Source organism: Anthonomus grandis, chromosome 10 (assembly GCF_022605725.1).
Source record: "Anthonomus grandis grandis chromosome 10, icAntGran1.3, whole genome shotgun sequence".
NCBI classification, from domain to species: Eukaryota; Metazoa; Arthropoda; class Insecta; order Coleoptera; family Curculionidae; genus Anthonomus; species Anthonomus grandis.
In genome coordinates, this window is record NC_065555.1 from 3,744,100 (window position 1) to 3,767,867 (window position 23,768).

At 33.4% G+C, this 23,768-nt stretch overlaps 1 protein-coding gene and 1 long non-coding RNA gene across 2 annotated transcripts in view; both read right to left on the reverse strand.

Annotated features, from left to right (window-relative positions):
• LOC126740905 (uncharacterized) overlaps nt 1–23,768 on the reverse strand; it is a 48,010-nt gene that overhangs the window by 8,792 nt on the left and 15,450 nt on the right. The window contains exons 10-12 of the mRNA XM_050447090.1: nt 20,189–20,398; nt 19,981–20,136; nt 19,789–19,924 (exon numbers count right to left, since the gene is read on the reverse strand). Coding sequence (XP_050303047.1) covers nt 19,789–19,924; nt 19,981–20,136; nt 20,189–20,398 — 502 coding nt within the window. The remainder of the gene's footprint in view (nt 1–19,788; nt 19,925–19,980; nt 20,137–20,188; nt 20,399–23,768) is intronic.
• LOC126740909 (uncharacterized) lies at nt 7,551–9,587 on the reverse strand. The gene is made up of 3 exons (XR_007662051.1): nt 8,733–9,587; nt 8,150–8,575; nt 7,551–8,089 (listed from the first exon to the last, which is right to left on the reverse strand). It is a non-coding gene; the product is annotated as an uncharacterized LOC126740909 (long non-coding RNA).

The following is a 23,768-nucleotide window of genomic DNA, read 5'->3' on the forward strand; positions in this document are numbered from 1 at the left end:
ATTGTCGCGTTCGGTAATGTGGATATTTTAATTAATAATGCGGGGATCTGGGACGAAAGGGATGAGGGATCGTAGGGGATTGTGCAGGTTAATATAGGAGCTTTTTGGTATAGTATTGAAGAAATTTATTGCAGGTTTGATAGCAAATTCTATAGGGCATCTTTTTTGTCTCTTATGATTTTTCATATTTTTAATATTTAGCAAGTTATTTGATAATAAATGATATGGTGGATGCGTTGCAATAAATCATAGGGGCCTAAAAATCGAGTTTAGAGTGACTTTAGCGAAAAAGTTCAAAGAGATTTTTTATACGAAATTTCAAAATACATCTTTTTAGTCTCCTATAATTTTTTCGTATTTTTAATATTTACTGAGATAAATGAGATTAAATGTAATGGCGAATACACCAGAACTGCTCACCAATGCATTAAAACGGATTTTAACGAAAAACTCTAAAGAAGCATTTTTGTGTAAAACTTATAAATAAATCTTTTGTGTTTCTTATAATTTTTTCATATTTTCAATTTTTAGCGAGTTATACGCGTTTAAATAAAATGGCGAAGGCACCGGAACAACAAAAAATTTACAATAATTAAAGTCCTATATTTTATCTTACTTTCATAAAAAATATGTTTTTCAGTGTCTCTCAATTTATAATAAAAAATAAAATGGTGGAAGGGCCGGGACGGGTCAAGGTTATGTAAAAAGCGCTTATAACGCACGCCAGGAGGGTTTTTGAAAAAAATGCCAAAAAGCTTTCCGGTTGAGTATTTAAAAATGAACATTTTTACTCTCTTAAGATATTTTCGTATTTTCAATATTTACGGAGATAAATGAGATTAAATGAAATGGCGAATGCACCAGATTATAAAATTGATGCACTAGAACTGCCTTTACACCCTTCAGAGTGGTTTTAGCAGAGACGTCCAAAAAGGTTACTTATAGGAAATTCAAAAATACATATTTTTGATATATGCGTTTAAATGAAATGGTGGAGGCGTTGGAACAACAAAAATCTTACAAGAATAGTTTAACCAAATCAATTTTTTTTTTGTTGAAATAAAATGGTGGAAGGACCGGGACGGACCAAGGATACTGATTTACTGAGATATGTGAGATTAAATAAAATGGCGAATGCACTAGAACTGGTCACCGATGCCTTAAAACCGTTTTTACGCCCTCCAGAGCTGTTTTAGCGAAAAACTTCAAGGAGGCATTTTTGTAGAGAATTGAAGAGAGCATAATTTTTGTCTCTTTAGATTTTTCCATATTTTTAATATTAAGCGAGTTATTTGATAATAAATTATATGGTGGAATTATTAAGATTGGAATAGAACATAGTGGCCTAAAAATCGAGTTTATAGTAACTTTAGAAAAAAAATTTGAACAGGTTTCTTATAGGAAATTCAAAAGTACATGTTTCTGGTTTCTTCTGTTTTTTCATATATTCAATATTTACTGAGATATTTGGGTTAAAATGAATTGGTGGAGGCACCAGAAAATTTTTAATTTTATCATCTAAATTTAAAAAGACATGGAAAAGTACTATGCATAAATCACACAAATAACATTATTTTGAGTTTAATAATAACTCACGTGTCAGATTTTGACATAACTGACTAAAAATATGAACATTTTAAAATTCAATGCCAAGACTTGATTAAAATCATTTAGTTATAATCAAGAAGGCGTAGCAAATAATTTCAAAGCCTACTGTGGTTAAATCGCAATAAGTGACATTTTGAGTATAACGACAACGCACATGTTTATTATTGACAGATCTGTCAAAAATATAAATGTCTTAAGATTCATTCTAGTGAGCCAAGGCTTGGTTATAATCAGTAAGTTATAATCAAGGAGGTGTAGAAAATAATTTTAAAAACCTACGCATAAATGACATGTGGAGGATAATGACAACGCACATGTCTAACTTTGACAGATCTGTCAAAAAATATGAATGTTTTAGAATTCAATCTAGGGTGCCTACACTGGATTATAATACAATCAAGGAGGCATAGAAAATAATCTCAAAGCCTACTCTAGGTAAATCGCATAAATGACATTTTGAGTATAACGACAACGACAATACACATGTTTAATTATGACAGATATGTCAAAAAATATGGATGTTTTTAAATTTAATCTAGTGTGCCATGACTTAGTTGAAATCATTAATTTTCATGATTGAACCATTACGTTTCATAGGAGTATCTAGTGTGCCATGACTGAAAGAAACATGAAGTTGAAATCGTTAACTTTCAATCAAAAAGGCGTGCAAAAATAATTCCAAAGCCTACTACTATAGGCAAATAGCCCAAATGACATTCTGAATATAATGACAGCGCACCTGTCAAATTTTGTCATATCTGTGAAAAAATATTCAAATTTCTTAAGCATGCCATGACTTGGTTAAAATCGTCAATTGTTAATCTAGGCGTGGAAATATAGTGGCCTACTAATAGGTTAACTTCATGTATGTCAACTATTGACATCTGTCAAAAATTATGAAACAGCCTACTGTGGGTAAATCACACAAATTACATTCTGAATGTGATGACAGCTTACGTGTCAATCTGTAAAAAATATTAAAAGTTCATAGTATGCCATGATTTGGTCAAAATCGTCATTATTTAATCTAGGAGGCGTGGAAATACAGGGGCCAACTAATAGGTTACTCTCTTGTATGTCAAGTTTTGACATCTGTCAAAAAATATTTCCGTTTCTAAAACTCAATCTAGCGTGCCATGATTTCCGTCTAAAAGATCTCAATAGGCGATCTCCTCTATATATAAACCGTAAAGTAATGTAATTTATTAATGTCAAGATTCAAAGAATTCACACAAGATAATTATGTAAAATACTTCCAAACTATATACAAGTAATTAAAAATTTGTAGTAAAATATTCAAGTTTAAAATTTATATTAAAATTCCAGTAATCTCAACATACAAACATTAAGTATTTAATTAAAATGACACAAACGTTAATAATACTGTAGCTTTGGAACATACGAGGGCGGGTCAATAAGTCCGTGACTTTTTGAATTTCCCGCCCTTTAATGGAAATGGCAACTCTGCTCCTGTCAACAGAGAAGTGTTAGTTGACGCCTGTCAAAATTTGAACAAGCTGCGTCATTCAGTTTGTGTTTGACAGCCGTTCATAGTAGACTACCACTCGTTTTGAGAAGAAAATGGAAAAAAGTGAATTTCGTGTGCTCATTAAGCATTATTTTTTAAACCATCACTCAAACCAAGGCTAAGCTTGATAAATATTATGGGGACTCTGCACCATCCATTTCCATGGTAAAGAAGTGGTTTACTGAATTTCGATGTGGCCGTACAAGCACGGAAGATGCCGAACGTTCTGGACGCCCAGTCGAGGTCTCTACATCCAAAACAATCGAAAAAATTCACGATGTGGTTTTAGCCGATCGGAGATTGAAAGTGAGAGAGATTGTGGAAGCCATATGCATCTCACATGGTTCAGTAGTTTCAATTTTGAATGATCATTTGGGTATGAGAAAGCTTTCCGCAAGATGGGTGCCGCGTTTACTCACAATCGACCACAAACGCAACCGTGTGACAATTTCCCAGGAGTGTTTGGCGTTATTCAACCGCAATATGGACGAATTTTTGCGTCGTTTCGTCACCGTGGACGAAACGTGGATCCACCACAACACGCCGGAGACCAAACAGCAGTCAAAACAGTGGATTTCTCGGGGTGAATCGGCGCCCAAGAAGGCAAAGGTGGGTTTGTCAGCCAATAAAGTCATGGCGACCGTTTTTTGGGATGCACGCGGTATAATCCACATTGACTATCTTCAAAAGGGGAAAACAATCAATTGGGAATATTGTACCAACTTATTGGATAGATTCAATGAGGAACTGAAAGAAAAAAGACCACATTTGGCCAAAAAAAAAGTTCTTTTCCACCAGGACAATGCAAGGGTCCACACATGTGCAGTTTCCATGGCAAAAATCTATGAATTAGGTTACGAATTACTTCCTCATTCGCCCTATTCTCCAGATTTAGCCCCAGTGACTATTTCCTATTCCCAAACTTAAAGAAATGGCGGAAAGAGATTTGACTCCAACGACAAAATCATCTCTCAAACAAATGCCTATTTTGATGACCTCGACAAATCATATTTTTCCGAAGGGATAAAAAAATTGGAGAAACGTTGGACTAAGTGTATAGAACTCAAAGGAGACTATGTTGAAAAATAAAATAACTTTTTATATAAAACCCTGTCTTTTATCCAAAAAGTCACGGACTTATTGACCCGCCCTCGTAATTCTTTCTTATCTGCATTTTTAAAAGAGCTACATTGCAAGGTTTTTATGTTTGTTGGCAGAGATTATTGAATAATTTAACAGCTATAAACTCTATTGGACTTTGGCACTATCTTCTAGTATCTAGTTTGATAGTTGTAAATATCACCTTAAGTTAAAAATGCCTCTTGTGATCTCTTAACAGAAAGGACGCATTCCATTCCAATGAAAACTGACGGCAACGTTGGTATATTAAGTTTTATGAATGTTGACCTGCAATCATCCTAATATCCTAAACCCCCCACAATTCTTACAGCGTTACGCTGCAACCCAAATATTCTGGCTGCAGAAGCTGATCCACCCCAAGTTAAAATCCCATAGTAGGAATTTGATATTTTACTCTGACATAGAGTTTTCTCAGCAAGAATACACTGCTTCTCAATTTTCCAGACACATGATCTGTATCAAGTGAGTTTTGGATCCAGATATAAACCCAGGAATTTTACCTCAGACGGACTTCTGGAATCTTGAGTGTCTCTCATTGTCTTACCCTGGTTAAGTTTAAGTACCTTCTTCACCATATACCTTACCATCTTCACCCATATTCTTCAACTTACTTCTCACTTTTCTCTGGTTTTTCGAAACTCCGTAGAACCGGAGGCGTCGCGGACGTTTTCGCCACCGAACAGTCAACAACTTTCGCCCCCCGACAACAACCCAAACAAGAAAAGTGCGAGAAAAGGGCGAAAGGTCGATCTTTCCGAAGACCCCAGGGGTTCGCGATCGCACTCGCACACATTCCACTTTATTTAGTAAAATCCGTGAATTTATAGTGCGTACGGCAGGTTAATTCGACTGTTTTCCCGCGGGCACAATAACAACAAAAAGTTGGAGCGTCGTCGATTTATATTGTTCTGACCGGCGCGCTGACCTCGCGACGCGGCGTCGCGACGCTAATTTACGACCTACTTTACAAGACAATCAGATCTAACGTCCAATATCTTGTGTTAATTTAATTCCCCGTTACGTTACAGGGAGGTATAAAGGGGACATTTTTTTGAAGTTCAGACCGATTTATAAGGAAACGTTAAGGCGAACGTTAGGACTTTGGCTTTTGTCCTAAGTATACATGGTGTAAATAAATAGATGTGAAAAAATTCAGGGGCTGATTCTTGGGTAAATTTTAAGAAAAAAACTTTATATGAACGTGTGTCCTAAAAGGGGTAACTTTTCAGATACCGAGTTTTTTTATAATACCTTTTATAATATTTTTTTTTATTTGTATCAATGACGTTCGTGTAAGATTTAAACTAAATATTTTTGATGAAAAATAGGGTACGCCACTTTTTTTTTGTTTTTGTAATTCCCATTTATTTCTGAACAAATTCCATCTGTTGACTTTCTTTTGTCCGAGGTTGCGTATTCGATTAAAAAAATAAAATCCATCTACCTAAATGTATTTATTATTAATTTTTAGATGTGATTCAAATTTTTCTTTTAAACCAAATGAAAGAAAAAGAAATTAAATAATTATAAAAAAATGTTGAAAATGACCACCCTCTGTCATTATGCAAGTTTATACGTCGCCACGTATTTTGTCGACGAATCCGATAAAAAATTTTGAATTACGGCACATGAATTAATGATTCGATTTCTCAAGTCATCAATATCCAGTACCGGAATCCTGTATACCAAAGTTTTTTTTTTACATGACCATGTGGTAAAATCTAGTGGATTCATATTAGGTGATCGAGGTGGCCAAAACTGAGGACCGCCGAAAATGGGCAGGAGCCCCATCGTGCATAAACCACATTACTCGTCTAACATCTAGGGTACCACCAAAAAAAATTCCTGGAAGTATGGAAAATGTGGGCCAATAAGATGGTCTCCAATGATTCCAACCCATACATTTAAAGAAAATTGTTGTTGGTTATTATTATGGTAGTTAATGATTGCCTCTCTGGAAAAGTTAGCTTTGTCGGTAAACAGAATCTGCCTTAAAAACTTGAAATATCCAACGAGAAAATTCAAGACACGTAGCTAATAGAGCCTGGACTTGTACGTGATAAGGATATAATAACGCTTTAAAAATAGTTCATACCGTCATATGATCGATATATATCTGCAAACCAATTTTTCTAGTACTGATTTCAGGTTATTCATCAATTAAATCAAGTACACTGATAAAAAGGATTCGTAAAATTTAGTATTTAGTTTAGGTAATTTTGGGACCAATCCTTATTCCGTATAATTACAAAACAATTGTGAATATGAAAATACAGAATATTTTAAGTAATAATCATTAGTAATATGTAATGTAAATTTACCAATTAAAATTTGTAAATTTTCCGTTCAAATACCGTAAAAATGAATAATAATTTAAAGAAAAAAACGATGTTACTCATTTTATTAGTAAGAATTACAAAATATATATTGTACTATTTATTAATACAATTATTAAAATTTTAAAATATGTTATGAATAATTAGTTGTTAGGCAAGTAAATTGTCCATTTAAATACTTTGAAATGAATTTGTTTATTGGTAAAAATTACAAAATATATATTGTATTATTTAATATTTAAATGAATAAAATTTTAAAATCTATAATTGAATGATTTATACTGAATTTAAATTATTATACTTTTAAGTAATATAGAGTTACATAATTTACCAATCAGATCCTGTTATATATGTTATATAACTCAAACAGGATATGATTGTTAAATTTGGTAATTCAATATTACTTAAAAATATAATAAACTTAAATTCAGATCTAAAAAATAAAATTGATAAATTTCATATATGTACGTATGAAATTAAACAACAAAATCTTTAAATTTTATATAATTAAGTATATATTAAAAAAATTATAATTTAACATTCTGGTACATATAAGGTACATTAACACTTAACCAGAATAGCGTTCTAACTATAGATTTAATTTTAAATGTAGAGTGTTGAGGTTTTAAGACATCAGCTAAAACTTCTAAGGGTACGAACAGAAAACGCGCGCTTTATTTTTTTTTATTTAACTATATATGGGCCCTATGTAGTTAAATAAGGGTATATTATGCTTAAAAATATATATATAATTTGACATGGTATAAACAACCAACAAAAAGGCAATCTTTAGTTGATTTTTTCCTTTTAATAGGCAAGTAAGGTGATTTTCCATTGCGAGTAATAATTTTAATTTTACAAAATGATTACTTTTTAATTACACATTTTAATACCCAGCGCCATTAAGTTAAATATTTGAAAAATGCGGTAAATGGAAAAAACTTTTTTTGATCTTAATCTTTTGTTAAAAGATCAAAAAATCGACTTTAAAATCACACTGTCTAACAAAAACCTATTATTCTAATAATAATAAAACAAAATATAGGAAATATGTACCTTCTTCTTCAATAAAATTATTGTCGTAGGTACTTATACGTAAACAAAATAAATAACATTACATGGTATGTAACATGTTTTTCTACATAAAAAAATATACATAGTATGCATAATAATATAACAAAGATATATTATATATTATAGGTACTTATTATGTTTTTTTATTTTTTATTGAATTCATTAAAGAAAATACCTTCTTTCGGCTATTAGATACCTGCCTGGCTTTACTTCCCTGATCGGGGTGAAGTTTTAGAAAATATCTTTGGAGAAATTCCAGGGTAGTTTCTAGTTTTTTCGGGTAAACCAAGTTTAGTACAAAGTACAACGCAAGAAGAACTTTTAGGGCCTCCAGAAAAGTGGTGTAGCCATCTGCCTGTATTATTTGACGTTCAACCAAAACATAAAAGCAATTTTTTGTTTTCTAGAATAATAAGATAAGTATATGTTATTGTTTGATACTTCTAAGGCATAAATTATTTACCTTGCTTTAAAAAATATAGGCGCTGGTGCAAATTGTCGAGATAAACATCGTTGTCGTTTAAATTCATTTGGACCTGGAATAAAAAATATATATTTAAAATAAAAAATAATATTACAGTTGTAATTAAGGTTAGAGTCGTAAAGTGTTTAGTTTTTTTTTATTTAAAAAATGTCACTTGCCCCTGTTTGAGATATCAAAAATTCAATATCTTCCTTGAAGTGCTGTATTAAATTTTTAATTAGTTGCTGTTCTATTGATACATTTTCTTCTAAATCAGCGTCTTTGGGGAGTTTAAGGCACTTTGTGATTTTGTCAGCTTTCTCATTTATTCCATTGAGTAGGTGAATCTCAGCACCTGTTAATTCTTGAAAATGCCAAAAGAGAGATGGTGATGAAAATAGTAATGGCCATTCTTCTTTCGTTTCCCTGATTGTAGGAATATTATTAGGAAATTTGCTTATCTCGGAATAATCCATTAAGATTTCGGTGTATATACAAATGCTTATTATACTTTTGAAAATTAATGAATTTAATCTTAATCGAGCAAATACTACATAAAAACATGATTATAATATTTACTTACCTGTATTATCACAAAAACTCAAACAAGATGGACAAAATTCACTTAACCAATACACTAATACGCAATACTCATAGATAAACAGTTTATAGGTGTTAATGGCAATACTTTATCCCATAGAAGCCTGAGCTCACGCTCCCTTAATAATTTTGGTGCGAGGTGTGACTAAGCAAACGGCAAACGCCGAATTAGCCTAAATTAGCTGAGTGTAGGTATGGCGTATTTGGTGGCGTCTGTTAATTTACGTAGCGAATTATGTAATTTTACAAAATATATGTATTTTCCCGTTTTGTTTACGTATTTTTACCGTGTAAACTAAAATATTACTTTGTATATTGTAAAAATTACATGCAAAATAAATTTTACAAATGATATTTTGTATGTTTTACAAAGTGAAGTTCAATATTCTTTAAAAAATTACTAAAGTTTGGGCTTCTACAGAATACAATTGGTAATTAATAATAAATTTATTTGGTATATTTCCCCCCATTTTTTTCAGTGTACTGCTTCTTCCGATTCTGGTGTTTTAATATCGCTTTGGCGATCACAATCATGTTTTCTTGGTTGAAAAGTTTCAGTTTCTCGTAGTCTTTGATGAAGGCGTGCAAATAATGTATGTTTTAGCATCCTATAATCTTGCAATGAATTTCCGTGAACAAGACTATAAACAAAATGCATATCGGTCATATTTGCATTTGAATAATTTGCCGTTTTGATGAAATGGATGAAAATTGCACAAAAAAGCTTCTACTTTAAAGCAGGCAAGAACTGACAATCAACCAACAATCATCAGCAGATATTTGACAAGTTAATACAGATTATTAGGTTAATACATAATTGAAGGGCACAGGGGTAAAAGGGCCTCATTGCAATTTTACTCAAAACTGTGATATTTTCAGGATTGATAGTATTTCATATGTACTTTTACCTCCCATATTCCAAACTAGATATATATAGATAAAACGTGCTCATTGAAAAGAAAATCTGCTTTAAAAAAAAACTATACACGGGTAGAACGAGCTCATTTCGTCGCTTTGGTAGTGAAGAGTCGTAACCCACAAAAAATTGAAAATTGAGTTAAGACTGTCAACAAATAGTAAAAAGTATAAATTTTGATTATTAAAAGTATCCTAAGCCACAACCTATATAAAGTCCCTGAAACATAAAATTTGCTAAGAGATCTAACCCACATTTTAATATAGTGAATAGGCATAAGCAGCTTAGCAGTTTTAGCAACTGCGTTTTTAAGCGTTATGGATCAAAATATTATAGATGTGAATAAAACTAATCCACATTTTTATGGTTTCTGTGTTGGCTCTTGCGTCCCTGTTTCGGCCCGCTCGTGAATGCTGAGTATCTTTTTATCTCTTTTTGGTGTCGTTAGTTAAAAAAGAATCAATATACACACAAAGTCTACTAAATTACCTTTCGAAATCGCTATTTGTTTATGTTTTGGAATAATAATTGCACGCATTTAGTGCGCTTTGTATTCTTGAGTTAGGGCGTTGACTGTTTAGTTTTTTTGTTTATTTAGTTAGTGTTTTTGTATTGTTAAGAGTGCTTTTTAAAAAATGTCTTCAAGGAGTAAACTTATAGTCCAAAGAGCACTAGAAATGCAGTTAAATGATGACGAAAGGTCCGACGAATCCTCTGATAATGAAGAAAAAGAATATACCATACTATCGCCGGTTTATTTTGGTAAGTACATAATTATTTTTCAAGTGAATAGTGCGGAATTAGGCGTACGTAATTCGTAATTAACGTACTTTCTGTATCTAACATGATTATAAATATGTACAAATTAAATACCTAACTTATTGTAACTTATAAAAAGATAATTATTAAAATGTATGCACATTTTAGATAAAATGCCGGTTACTGCAGGAGATTGTGGGTTTAATTAAATTAAATTAAAAAATTAAATAAATATATTTATCGTTTGTAATTCTAAGCATGCATCTGCGTTACATTTAAAGTAGTCGTTTTTTTTTAAATTACGTTTAAAATGTTATTACTTTTAGGCAGAGAACAAAGCGTTGAATTTCCGGGGCTGAGTGCAGTCACGGCTTACCATCAAGAATTTTTGAACAGTCGAGTATCACCACCAGTTGACGGTAGTTTGTTAATTATTGTAATCAAGTACACCATATTTTTAATTTTCAGTGCAAAATCAAGAAAATCGAAACGACGATAACGACGAAGCATCTTCAAGTTCAGAACCGTTAGTAAATGTAAGAAAAAGGCTTTTGATGGAAAGAAACAATGCCACATCAACATTCGATGTCACCGAAAATGCAGAGAAGGAAAAGCTAACAAGAAAACGAAAACGTGACCCATCAAAATGGACCAGAAATGTCCAAAAAACTTTAAGAATGGAGGGAAAAGAATATCGGACACAGAAGGGAAGACCTAAAAAAGCAAAAACAGTAGCAGAGGTAAAATGTAGATGTCATTACAAATGTAATGAACTTTTTTCCAATGAAACGCGACATGATATTTTTAACGAATTTTATAATATAAAAAGCGAAGAGTCAAGGTGGAACTTTATTGCTAAACATGTTCAGCGTATCCCAAAGAAGCGTTCATACGTTGTACAAAAAGAGGGTAGTCGAAGAAAGTTTACCTTAGTATATAAACTTACTACAAGACATACACAACATCAAGTTTGTCAAAACTTTTTCCTTAAAACTCTACAAATTTCGAGTAAAAAGGTACTTACAGCACTGGATAAAAGTTCTGCACATGGAGTCGTTAAGCCAGATCAAAGGGGCAAGAAATCACCACCGCAAAAAAAATCTGAAGCAACCAAAGACATAATAAGATCTCACATTAAAAAATTACCCTTAATTTCTTCACATTACTGTAGAAGCACAACAAAGAGGGAATATCTCCCTACAGGATTATCTGAAAATAGAATATATTTAGATTATAAAGATTATTGTGCAGAGCTTGGAGTAGTACCAGAAAAAGCTAGCTTTTATAAGCATATTTTTACCTCGGAGTTCAATATTGGTTTCCATCGGCCTAAAAAAGATCAATGTGATTATTGTGCCGAGTTTAAAAACAAAAATGATGAGGAAAAGATAAAAATGCAAGACAGTATGGATGCACACTTGGCCCGAAAAACAGAGGCTAGAGAAGCAAAACAAATCGACAAAAATCGTGCAAAACTTGACAAGAGTTTTTTGTGTTTTGCCGTAGATATGGAGAAAATTCTTTTAACGCCTTCATTACAAGTAGGAAAGTTATACTATACCCAAAAACTAAAGACATTTAACTTTACCGTATATAATTTGGGGACTGCACAAGCTGAAAATTTTATGTGGCATGAGGGGGTTGGCACCAAAGGTTCGTCAGAGATCGCAACCTGTTTGTGGAAACTTTTAAATGGCTTTAGCCCTGAAGTAAAAGAAGTTACATTCTATGCTGACACAGCATCGGGACAAAACCGTAACTGCATTAATGCTGCCATGTTTTTACGAGCTGTACATTTGCTTCCGATTGAAATTATTAACCAAAAATTTATGGAGTCAGGACACTCTGAAATGGAATGTGACAGCGTTCATTCTGCCATTGAAAACCGTGGTAATAAAATCGATATTTACACCCCAGAGGGTTGGTACACAGTAGCTCGAACTGCAAAAACTAAGCAACCATTTTACAATGTTACTGAAATGAACTATTCAGATTTCTTAAATTTTAAATCTTTTTCCAAATCCGCAATATTAAACAAAAAAAAATGTACAGATGGAAGTAATTTGAATTGGTTAAAAATAAAATGGATTCAATATAGGAAAGAAGAACCTAACAAAATTTTCTTTAAAAAACGTCTTGATGATTCTGAATTTCGTTCCATAGAAGTTAAAAAGGCATCTTTAAGAAATGGCGTATCTTCCCTAAATGCAGTTATACCTAATTTGTATACAACTAGTATACCAATTGAAAAACGAAAATTAACGGGCTTGCGTAAGTTATGCGAATCTGACTCCATAAAGTCTGCTTATCACGGATTTTATGAGGGACTAAGAACCACTGATGAGGATCAAGTTGAATCCGAGAACGACGAAAACTGACAGTTTAAATAAAATTTATTTTTAAACATTTTGTATTAGTAATATTAATAATAAAAAGTAAAAAAAAACTGCTGAGTTTTATCATTATTTTATAACATTATTATTGTTAGATCCTTTCACATCTTAAAATATTCCGGCAAAACAACTAGCTCTGTGGTAGTGAAAGGGGCTAAGCCACATAAAACGTAAAATATTGTTTATAATTTCAAAATAAAAATATCCACACAACAAGTATGACACCTAATTACAAATATCAAAAATTGTTATGATTTGACCTTTTTTTAATATTCTAGAAAAGAATATATAAGTTTTTTGGAAACAAACTTTTTTGAAAGCGCGCTAGCTCCAGTTTTACTTTATGTGGGTTAGGACAGTTCACAACCAAAGCGACGATTTATCGTGTAAACCGAGCAAAAACGGGCTCATTGTAGAAATGAGCGCGTTTTTGCATGCAATGCGTTTCAACCATGCTATTATTAAAATTAATTTGTTCCAATGTTTAGTATTATTGCGTCAGTTGGTCGGTCTACTAGACGAGAGCGTGCTTGTTTGTTTTCTTTTTTTTGTTTTATCCTTAAAACTCAAAAAGTTCTCATTATGGAAAGTGGTGAACATAGCAGTGATGAAGAACTAAATCTGAAAAATAGTGTAATGGAGCCTATATAGGAGCAAAAAAAGAAAATCTTACGGCAGATTAAGGGACGTTAATAAGAAAATGACTCCAAAGTCATGAAATGGGCCCTGATTGCAACTGTTTAAAAAAGTGTTTTGATGTTATACCCAGTGATACAAAATGTAACATATTAAAGCATTTTAACATGCTTAGTTCGACTAAGGCTCAAAATTCATACCTTAGTGGCTTAATATCAGTAGTTCCGGTTCAACGTAAGACATTGAGAGAAGGTGCTAATCACTACAGTGCACCCTACAAGTACAGGGTGCGAGCTGTGGTAGCAGGTAGCACGGAGGAATTTGGCGTGTGCCGTAAAGCATGTATGCTATACATGGCATATCAAGAAAATTTTGGTAGCAACCTTGAAGGAAACAGGATATGCTCCTGAAGATAAACGAGGTAGGCACCCAAACCATTCTAATAAGCTTCCAGTAAAAACTATAAGCCTAGTCAGGCAGCATATCAATTCATTTAAAGGTCGTGGAAGTCATTAGGGCCTGAAGGACTCTTCAAAAATATACCTTTCTGAAGAGCTAAACATAAAGAAAATGCATAAAATGTTTAAGGAACTTTACCCTGGCAATAAAATATCGTACGAGTCGTACAGGCAGGTGTTTTGCCGTGATTTCAATATCTCCTTTGGTTATCCACGAACGGGTACTTGTAGCAGCTATGATGAGTTCACAATAAAAATTAAAAACTTAGTATCTGAAAAACTGGTCAAAAACTCATCTGAGGAGATCTTACGGATATCTAGGAAGATGGAGAGATTAGCTACAGAAAACGCGAAACTTTTTATAGTAGGAAGAGGATGGCTAAGATAAACAATAAAAAAAAATCTAATTTAGAGGCAATTTGTATGGATTTTGCCAAGAATCTTCCAGCGCCAAATATACCAACAAATGATACCTATTACAAAAGGCAGCTATCAACATACGCATTTAATGTTCACGTATTGTCTACCTCGGAGAGCTATTTTCACGTCTATCCAGAAACCCAAGGGAAAAAGGGTTCAGATGATGTGTGCTCACTGCTTCATAACTTCATATATAACCATCTAGATCGAGAAGTAAAGCACCTACAAATATTTTGTGATTCATGCAATGGCCAACAAAAAAATTTTCCCTTTTTTCGTTTTCTTCATAACTTAGTCAACAACGAGAAAAGGTTAGAATCCGCTTCTATGATAGACCCCATTCGAGAATTTGATAAGAATTTTGGCCTCGTAAACCAAAAAAGCAGAGCAGATCTTCCCAAAGACTGGTTGAAAATATTGGAAGAATCCCGCCATTCCCCAACTCCATTTACGGTTATCGAGGTCAATCACACCTTTTTCCGGAGCTGGGGAAAATTTAAAAAGGTCGCCATTCCCATCTGGACCAATCAGAGAAATTAAGATAAATAGAGGACCTTTGATACAGTATCGCACTACAAATAATGGATGTTGGGAGTCAGCTTCGCTGCAAGGAAAAAACCGAAAGTCTTCGCGATGTTCGTCATCTTCAAGACAACGAATTTATGCTACCTGATGAGTTAAGTTATGAAGGTACAAATTTTTTTATTATTATTAAATCTGTTTTTTACGTATTTTATTTATATATTTAGGGCAGCTTCCAATATCTGCTGAGAAGTTTCGGGACCTGCAGTATTTAAAAAAGTTTTGCAACAAAGCAGCGCAAGACTTTTTTCAAACCTGCCGCGTCACTAATTAACGAATTGGTAAATTTTAAGGATAAGGTCGGTTTTATAGATCTACAATACTAATATCTATTATTTTTTTAGGAATATTGTTTGGAGCCTTTCGCACTAACGACGATCGAAGTTATGATTACTGTGAAAGAACAGGCTCATTTCAATAAAATGGACCCCTTTTTCCCCTGTCACTTTTGTATCTGTATGCGATTTTATTTTTTTTTGTACTGAACGGAAATACAAACAGTCTCAAAACGCTTAAGGAGTTTGTTTATTGTTTTATCGTCACAAAAAAAAAGTTAATTGATTGAAAAAAGCAACATAGCGTTCGTAAGCTAGAATTTCAACCTTAAAATCGCTCTGCTGAAAAATCACAAAAATGCTCATGAGCTCCTTTTACCCCTGTGCTCTTCAATTTGAAAGGTTAAGTAAAAAACAAAAAAGGTTAAAAGGTTAAATAAACAGTCGTGTACCATATTTTCCATCAAAAATATTTACTTTAAACCTTACACGAACTGACACAAATTAAAAAAATTAGCGAGCCTCAGAAAATGTCTTTTGATGCATAGAAAATGCATACCAAATATTACTTAAATATACATATAAGGGGTTTCACAGGTATTGTAAAAAAAAAATATATTTTTCTTCAATCTTTACCAACCGATATCTCAAAAGTTACGCCTTTTGGGACATACGTTCATATAAAGTTTCTTAAAAGTTGCCCAAGAATTAACCCCTGAATTTTTTTGAATCTATTTATTTACACCCTGTATGCAGGGTGTACGAAAAGTCAACGATAATACTGAGCAACTCATAAGCACCCAGAAAAACATAAAATGACATTAGCAAAAAAATCGATGGTTTTCAAGATATTGACAGATTTTCGATTGTCACACCTTAAAAATATACTTCAATTAAAAATATTATGACTTTAACCCCTCATACTGGACCAAAAAATTGTACGGCAACCTGGGTAATACCATCGGCTAACGAGTGAATTTGTCTGGTTATTCTATGGTATATCATATACGATTCTGTTTAAAAAGGGGAGAAAATTTCGGCATTTAATAAAATTGACACGGGATTTACATAATGTAGTTTTAAAACTCGATATTTGATGAAATTCTTCTGAAAAGTCTCTGTTTTTCGTCAATATTGTCCAATCTAATAACGTTGTTTTTTACTAAATATTTATAAAACAACAGTGTTATATGAATATATGTTTTCTGCAAAAACATTATTTTTCATCAACACAACCCTTGCCCCCCCACCCACCCCAAACATTTGCCCAGGAAGAAAATCTTTGGAAAAATCACCGTTTTTCGTCCATAATATCCAATCTAATAACACTGATTTTATATTAAATATTTAGTAATATACATATATATAATTATATAAAATTTAAATAAACAAACTGTGTTATTAGATTAGATTAGAGTGGGTGGGGGGTAAGGGTAAGGTTAATAAAAAACGGTCTTTTTGCAGAAAATAATTATAGAGTTGTGAAAAAAATCTATAGTTTTTTGTATCTATACTTTTCTCACATAACCTTAAGGTTTTCGAGTAAAACGTGAAAAAACTTTTGGTATATTTATCAACCGTATATGGTCAAGGTATATTTATTAAACTGTAGAATATACATAATATATCATATACGATTCTATTTACACAAGGGTGAAAATTTCGGCATTTAAATTGACAAGAAATTTGCATAGCTAGTCTTTACATTCGATCACTACACGTCAAATATGTGATAAAATGACTCCGATATCACATATATATGCCACTGTGTAGGATACAATACACTTTTCATACACATATATATCTTATAGTGTATGAATGGAATATCATGCATAAAAAAATCTAGAAAAACATTGGAAATGCATTACCGTATGAAACAATAATGTGTGCAGTAATAAAGTGCAGTTTTTTATATTAAAAAATAAGAAATAAACTGAAAGCAATATACAGGGTCTTATTTCTCGGGAACTGTCAATCTGACATCATTGGAAATTATTTTCAAGTTTGGCTACTAGAGGGCGTAATTAAAAAGTTAATAATTAACTTTTAAAAAACCTATGCGATTTTCTTTAATTTGAACTTGTTTAAAAACACAGTATCCAGTACTACGCGAAACTTTTAGCCACATTTGAAACAAAAAGTGTTACTTTGATTTTCCACAAAACTTCAAGGCATGATGTAATTTTGGTAGCAGAATCGAAAATAGATTAAATTTACTTTCGATTTAAAAAAAAAAAAACCGTGTTTTTTACACAATGTCCTTAATTCGTCCCCATGAGTAATGGTCTAAGTTAGGTCGGGAGCTCTAGGTGGCCATGGCAAAAAAACTACCCCTTCCAATGTAGCGGTCTGGGTAACTATTACTTAGAAAATCACGCATTCTTTGAGAATAATGTAATCATGTTGTTACCAGTGAGGGTTTTCCCGAGACCAATAATGCATGTTATGCACGCATTTGGTCCCTATTGTAAACTTACCATTCGCAAATCTTCAGACGGTCTAATTACTTTATTATTCCAGGCAAGTGGACCAAGAATTAATTTTTTATTTCCAGGCAGTTGAATCATGGATTCCTACCCGAATACCTGTTTATCGAGTTGATTTATTATTCCATCGGGCAGTTAGGCCAAGAAGTCTATTTCGCATTTCAATACTTCTACAATAGCGTGAATCTTTTCTTGGTTACGTGTTTCGCCTATTAGGGCGTCATCAGATCGGCGGAAAATTTCAATCTATCATAACAATTATTCGCTGGTCTGATGATGGCCTTAACACACAAAACATGTAACCAAAAAAAAAACACTCTACTGTAGACTTTCGGTTACTGTTTTGCCAGTACCTACGAATGATTTCTTTAGTTTAAGTTGAGCAATGGATGTACCATTCAAGCCCAGGCAGTTGAACAATAATATGATTATTTTTCCGCATTTAATTTCTATTGTAAACTTACTGTCTCGAATAAGATCAAAGTTTCAGTGATTTTGTTCATAAAGTATTTTTACTCCATCCTGATGTGCTGCAGGCAGTTGAGTTACGGTTTCACTTCTCAATTCCAGGCAGTCGAACCATGGATTCATGTTTGAATTCCGGTTTATCGAGGTGTTTTATTATTCAGATAGTGGAGCCATGATTTTTCAATTCAAGACGGTCCAATTATTTCATTATTCGAGGCAAATCGGTGTTTTGCACAAACAAGTAGGTTGCCTTAAAAATCTGCGACTCATTTTTGAAAAAGACTTAAGATTTTACGTAGTTTATTATCCTTGCCTCCATAAGGTTGCAGCTTATAGATTGCAAATATTTCAAAATCCTTGTTGCAGATTTATATTTAACCTTAGAAAATGTGATAGAGTACCAGATAAAATTAATGAGTTGAGTTGGTTCCTATTGAATTTTTTTTTTACCTCAGTGTTTTTGTTTATAGAATTAATCATACACCTTCAACCCTCTGGTTCTTTAACAAATTGGTACGTACATGTCAACGTAAGATCTTTGGATAGGCTAAGCATTCCTCGGTATTATATATTTCAAGTGTAATTTTTCGTACAATGTTGTCGTCATTATTTACAAGTCTAAAGCTTTTGAGATAGAAAGCGGATTTTGTAAAAAATGTAGAGAATTTTACTTCAATAATCAATTAAATGTAACTGATAGTGTTTCTTTTTATTTTTTTTTAAATTGTTTTTATGATTGTTATTATATATTATATAGGTAAACTGATTTGGCTTTAAATATTTTCTTTTCGTTCTCAATCTTTTTAGATCATAAATACTTAATGCATTAACATATTAGGTAAATAAGTAATATATGTTTTGTATTTTAGGTTAAGTAGAGTAGCGTATATATGGCACAATTCACCTATGTGGCCTTGTTTGGTACTAATAAAGTCACTTATTACTATATAGTAAGATTTTTTGAAAGATCAGACAGATTTAGAAAGTAAACGTTATGAGCCAACGTTAAAGCGGACGTCAGGACTGATTCGAATTGACGTTGACAACGTTAGCTTTTGTCCTATATTAACCAACATATCTGGAGGCGTTAGTGTTGGCATACAACTTCAAACGTCACAACCTATAAAGTGCAACATTGAAATTTTATTAAAATTTAAGGTGCGGTCCTGTGCTGTTAAAAATACCAACAAACCTTTAAGTACACTTTCTTGCGTAAAAAATCGAACGTTTTTTCTTGGACGTCGCGTGCGTTTATATGTAAATTAAACTTATTTTTACTCATAGCGGTATAAAAGCGATTTTATCATTTGTAAATGTTAATTGTTCTATACATGTGTCAAAATTAACATTTTTTAATGAAAAAATTTCTCCATTAAATTTCCCGCTAAAAATAAGCTGTGACGTCACAGGCGCTAGCTAACCTGCTTCTACGATCTGAAATTGTTAATGTATGTCATGGATTTTTTTTGTACCAAAAATTGACACTCGAATCTTCATTTTTGCATTGAAAACTTCTGCATATTTCTGGGGTAACAAATTTCTATTAAATATCATCTTGAAAAACTCAAACCTAACTCTACAAAGTGAAAACAAAATGGCGACCTCGTAAAAGTTCAAATTAAAGAATCGTAAAATTTCGCTCTTACCTCTTGGCTATCAAGGGCCTCCCAGTGGAGATCACTGATGACGTGCTCTGTCTTATTTTCATTTTCCCTTCCAATATCGGCACCGGAATGGCCGATCTGAAATCTTTGTGCCAAATGCCACTTTTCGTTGAAGAACCTGCAATGGCACCCTCTAACGTAGATTTATCTAAAAGGAAATTAATGGAAATTTACCTGTGGAGGTGGAAGAAGATCGACTGGACATGGAAAACGAATATGGTTCATGTTTACCCTGCTGGTGTCCAAGTCTTTCGTTGAAGTACAGCTGATCGGAAGAGAAACTCTTTTGGAACCCAGGCGGCTGGTTCCGTGGATGCCTCTCTTGATAATCTAACGTAATTTTTCAATAATTAACGAAATAACCGAATGAGGATTGATTTACCGAAGTTCCTTGAAGCTTCATGTGCATACCCGTCGTAAAAGGGCGGCGATTGGTCCACCTGAGAATTATGGGGGCGAAAAAAATGTTTTGGCGGCGAAAACGACCTTCCGCGGTCATATTTGCGGTGACCCCGTCCATTTTTACCGTTTTCCGACGGTGGAAGTTCCGGCTGAAGGATGTATACCGGACGTAAGATTCCTCCCTTGGGACCTGGGAAAAGTTTTGGTGATATTTTCGGCATAAGTTGGCAACGTCGGAATTGGAATTCTTGTGAAGAACTATATAAATAGTAAACTGTACAATTCTTATAATAACTTCTAAAGTTCTACCATCTAGTAGCAATTGACATATCTTTGCTGTTATACGCATTGCCTCCTCCAAAGGGGTCACGATACAAGTATCGCTTATATCTTCTATGGACGTTGATCTACAGTCATGATTATAATAACCAAACCTCAAGAGTGACTGATTATCTAACAGATTTTTTTTACTTTTTTTCAGTAGCGTTAGCAGGTGAGTAGTTATGACCATTTGAATTTGGCTTTACGTCAGTCAGGCCTCGCTGCATCAGGCTGGGGATCTTTGGTCAATAACTTTTGATCTACTTAAGGTAGAGTCATGAAGTAAACTTTATTTGGTTGGTAATAGTAAGTTGTACAATTTTATTAATAACTCCTAAAGCTCTAAACCTAATAGCAATTGAGATATCTTTGATGTTATGCGCATTGCCTCCTTCAAAGAGAGCATGATACAAATATCGCCTATGTCTTCTATAGACGTTGATCTACAGTAATGATCCTAATAATGGAACTTCTAGTCTGAACGATTATCTAATGGATTTTTTTACTTTTCTTTAATAGCGTTAATAGGTGAGTAGTTATGATCATTTGAATTTGCCGGTCTGTTTGATAAAAAGGTTCCAATTTGGGCGTGGTTTTTTTACATTATTTTCATGAAAATTAGTTAAAAAATTGTATAGCACTACTATAATAAATACTATTCATGCAGTGTTGCCAATTGACCTAAATTTCCTTAGCCACCTTCAATGTTGCTAAATTTTCGTGACAAGGAGGAAACTTGCATTTAATTACATAAAAAAAGTGTCGTTGGCAACGTTGCATTAGATATTACCCTTGACATTTGACGTAATTTGTAAGAAAATTAGTGGTTGCCAAGTTACATGCAACGTTGCCAAACAGAAAAATATCTCTTGTGCTTTATCATTCTCATAGCTTTTATGAATGAAACAATGTGCTCTAATGTTTTTAAATAAATGTATTTTACCAACATAAGTTCCATGAATTTGTTGTCGTTTCCACATAAATCTGGGTATATATATAGATGACAAAAATCAATAATTTTTGTACGATGTTGCCAGGTTTATTGCATACACTTCATAGCCCACTAGCAGTTTATATGTTTATACACTGTTATATTAATAAATGCCAGTTTAGTCACAATCGGCCTGTCTATTAATTAGTATATACCATATTATGACGGTTTGTAATTAGCAACGGTTTATATAGTAGTAAAAATAAACTCTATATATTATTCTATCATAAACACATACAGACAATTCAGAATAATTCGCTTTTGAGAGACAGTGAACGAAATACGTTTAGATAAGGATGCTGATACATTATCCACGTATTAAATAGGGAGGAAGCTATATATACCCAAAACTAGGCAATCCGCTATACTCACAATTGACAATGCTATTTAGAGTCAGATAGATATAATCGTGATTTTAGAATCCCAATGATGGTTTAAAAACAATGTCAATGAAAAAAATAAATTTAGTTTATGACAGGTCAAACGTCAACTTCATTACCGTTATTTAATATATTTTTTGTTGGCAACACTGAAAACGTGTGACCAACATTAAAAGGTCATTTTTGGGTATCGCGGCCATATGCGTTAGCAGTCCAGGTATATTTATTAAGTTCATATAATACAAATTAAATTAACTGAAATAAATTACTCGTATCACAATAATTAAAAAATCACTGTTGTGCGCATATTATCACAAAACCTCCTGTTGTCCCTAGGGATAAGAAACAGTCTCATAGTCACTGTACTCGCTACCGTTCGCCCCGGTAACCAACGTCCGGAAATAACCCAATTCCCGACTCTTTATTCCGATTAACACACACTTTTTCGTTCGGTTTAAACCTAAATTCCTCGCTAACCTGGTTAAGGTGTTCACGTCCAAGTCCACGGTCACGGGTATTTCACAGACCAACAAATTGGGCAGTTCCAGTTGGTCATTTTGGTCCATGGCCTCGGTCAGTTGGTACCAGTCCAAGAAGTTCTGATTGGACGACCCAAGATAACGGTCGAAGAGGGTTTTTTGACACCGGCGCATCTCCCGGTAGATCCCCCTAAGTGTTTGGAAGACCATCAAGTTCACTTCCGGGGTGAGTTTCGTCTCAATTATCAGGATGTTTGCCTCGTTGTTGTTGAATAGTAGTGCCCGGATGTGTTTTTGAACGTTTGTTTCTAAAAGTTCCAGTTTGTACAGGTAGACGTTTGATTTCCGATCGATTTCGTACTCCGTGGACGACGACATCGTTTATATGTTCATCGGTTACTGGCATTACTATACAATAACACTCGGATGGTTATTTTTATCGCGTGCGTAACCTTGATAAGCCATTTCGCTAATATCATTTCGAAATGCGCGCGAGATAAATAAATATTCTTTCGTTAGATGGTGATTATCATTCATAACAATGAGAAGTGTTGACTCTCTATAGGATAGTCATCATAATTCTTATGAATCTTTTGGTAGGGATCGCTGTGCGGTTGCAAAAGAACGCTGACCTCACCAGCTTGGTCAGGCAAGCCAAGATGTGTTCTTACATCGAAATGTCGCATTACAAGAGAAGCGCTTACTCCAAACTCATCATGACTGTGCTTCGAGTTACTCCTAAGGAGTATGTTCCGGTGTTCACGGTGAAACCATTGGAAGCCGAACAGACTGTCAATCTTAAATCAATCTTAATCAAGCTTAAAAGGGGACAACATCTCCAACACGAAGTTCACCCAGGGATTAAGTAAAGTAATGCAGAAACTCGAGGAGCAGAGCAAGGAGCTGAAGAATTTGTCCAGGGAGGTCACCGAGTTGAAAGAGATGATAGAAAGTGGCGTTCCTATGACCCCGGTGGAAGATAAAGAAACCTGTTTTTATATTAATGATGAAATTATTAACATAGATAAGTGAATGTTGGAATAGAACCTTTATTAAATAAGTCAGGATGCGCCTTTAATAACTGTTCTGTTTACACTTAAAATAAATTCAAATTTCCCGCCAAGGCGAATGGGTCGCGTGTTGGTTCAGACCTCTTCAGGGGGCGCCACCGACAAACTAAATATTAATTTTTTTTTTATTTTGTTATTTTAATATGCACAATAAGTTTAAATTGCATCAGTACAATTAATAAGTGCTTTGGTGATTAAAAAAAACCACGTTCTTTAGTTTTCCCTTCATCGAGCGGGTTGCCTATAAAACTCGTCCACAACTGTCAAACTTACCATGATATTATTGATACTTGACAGCTAATGACGTTTGAAGTATTTG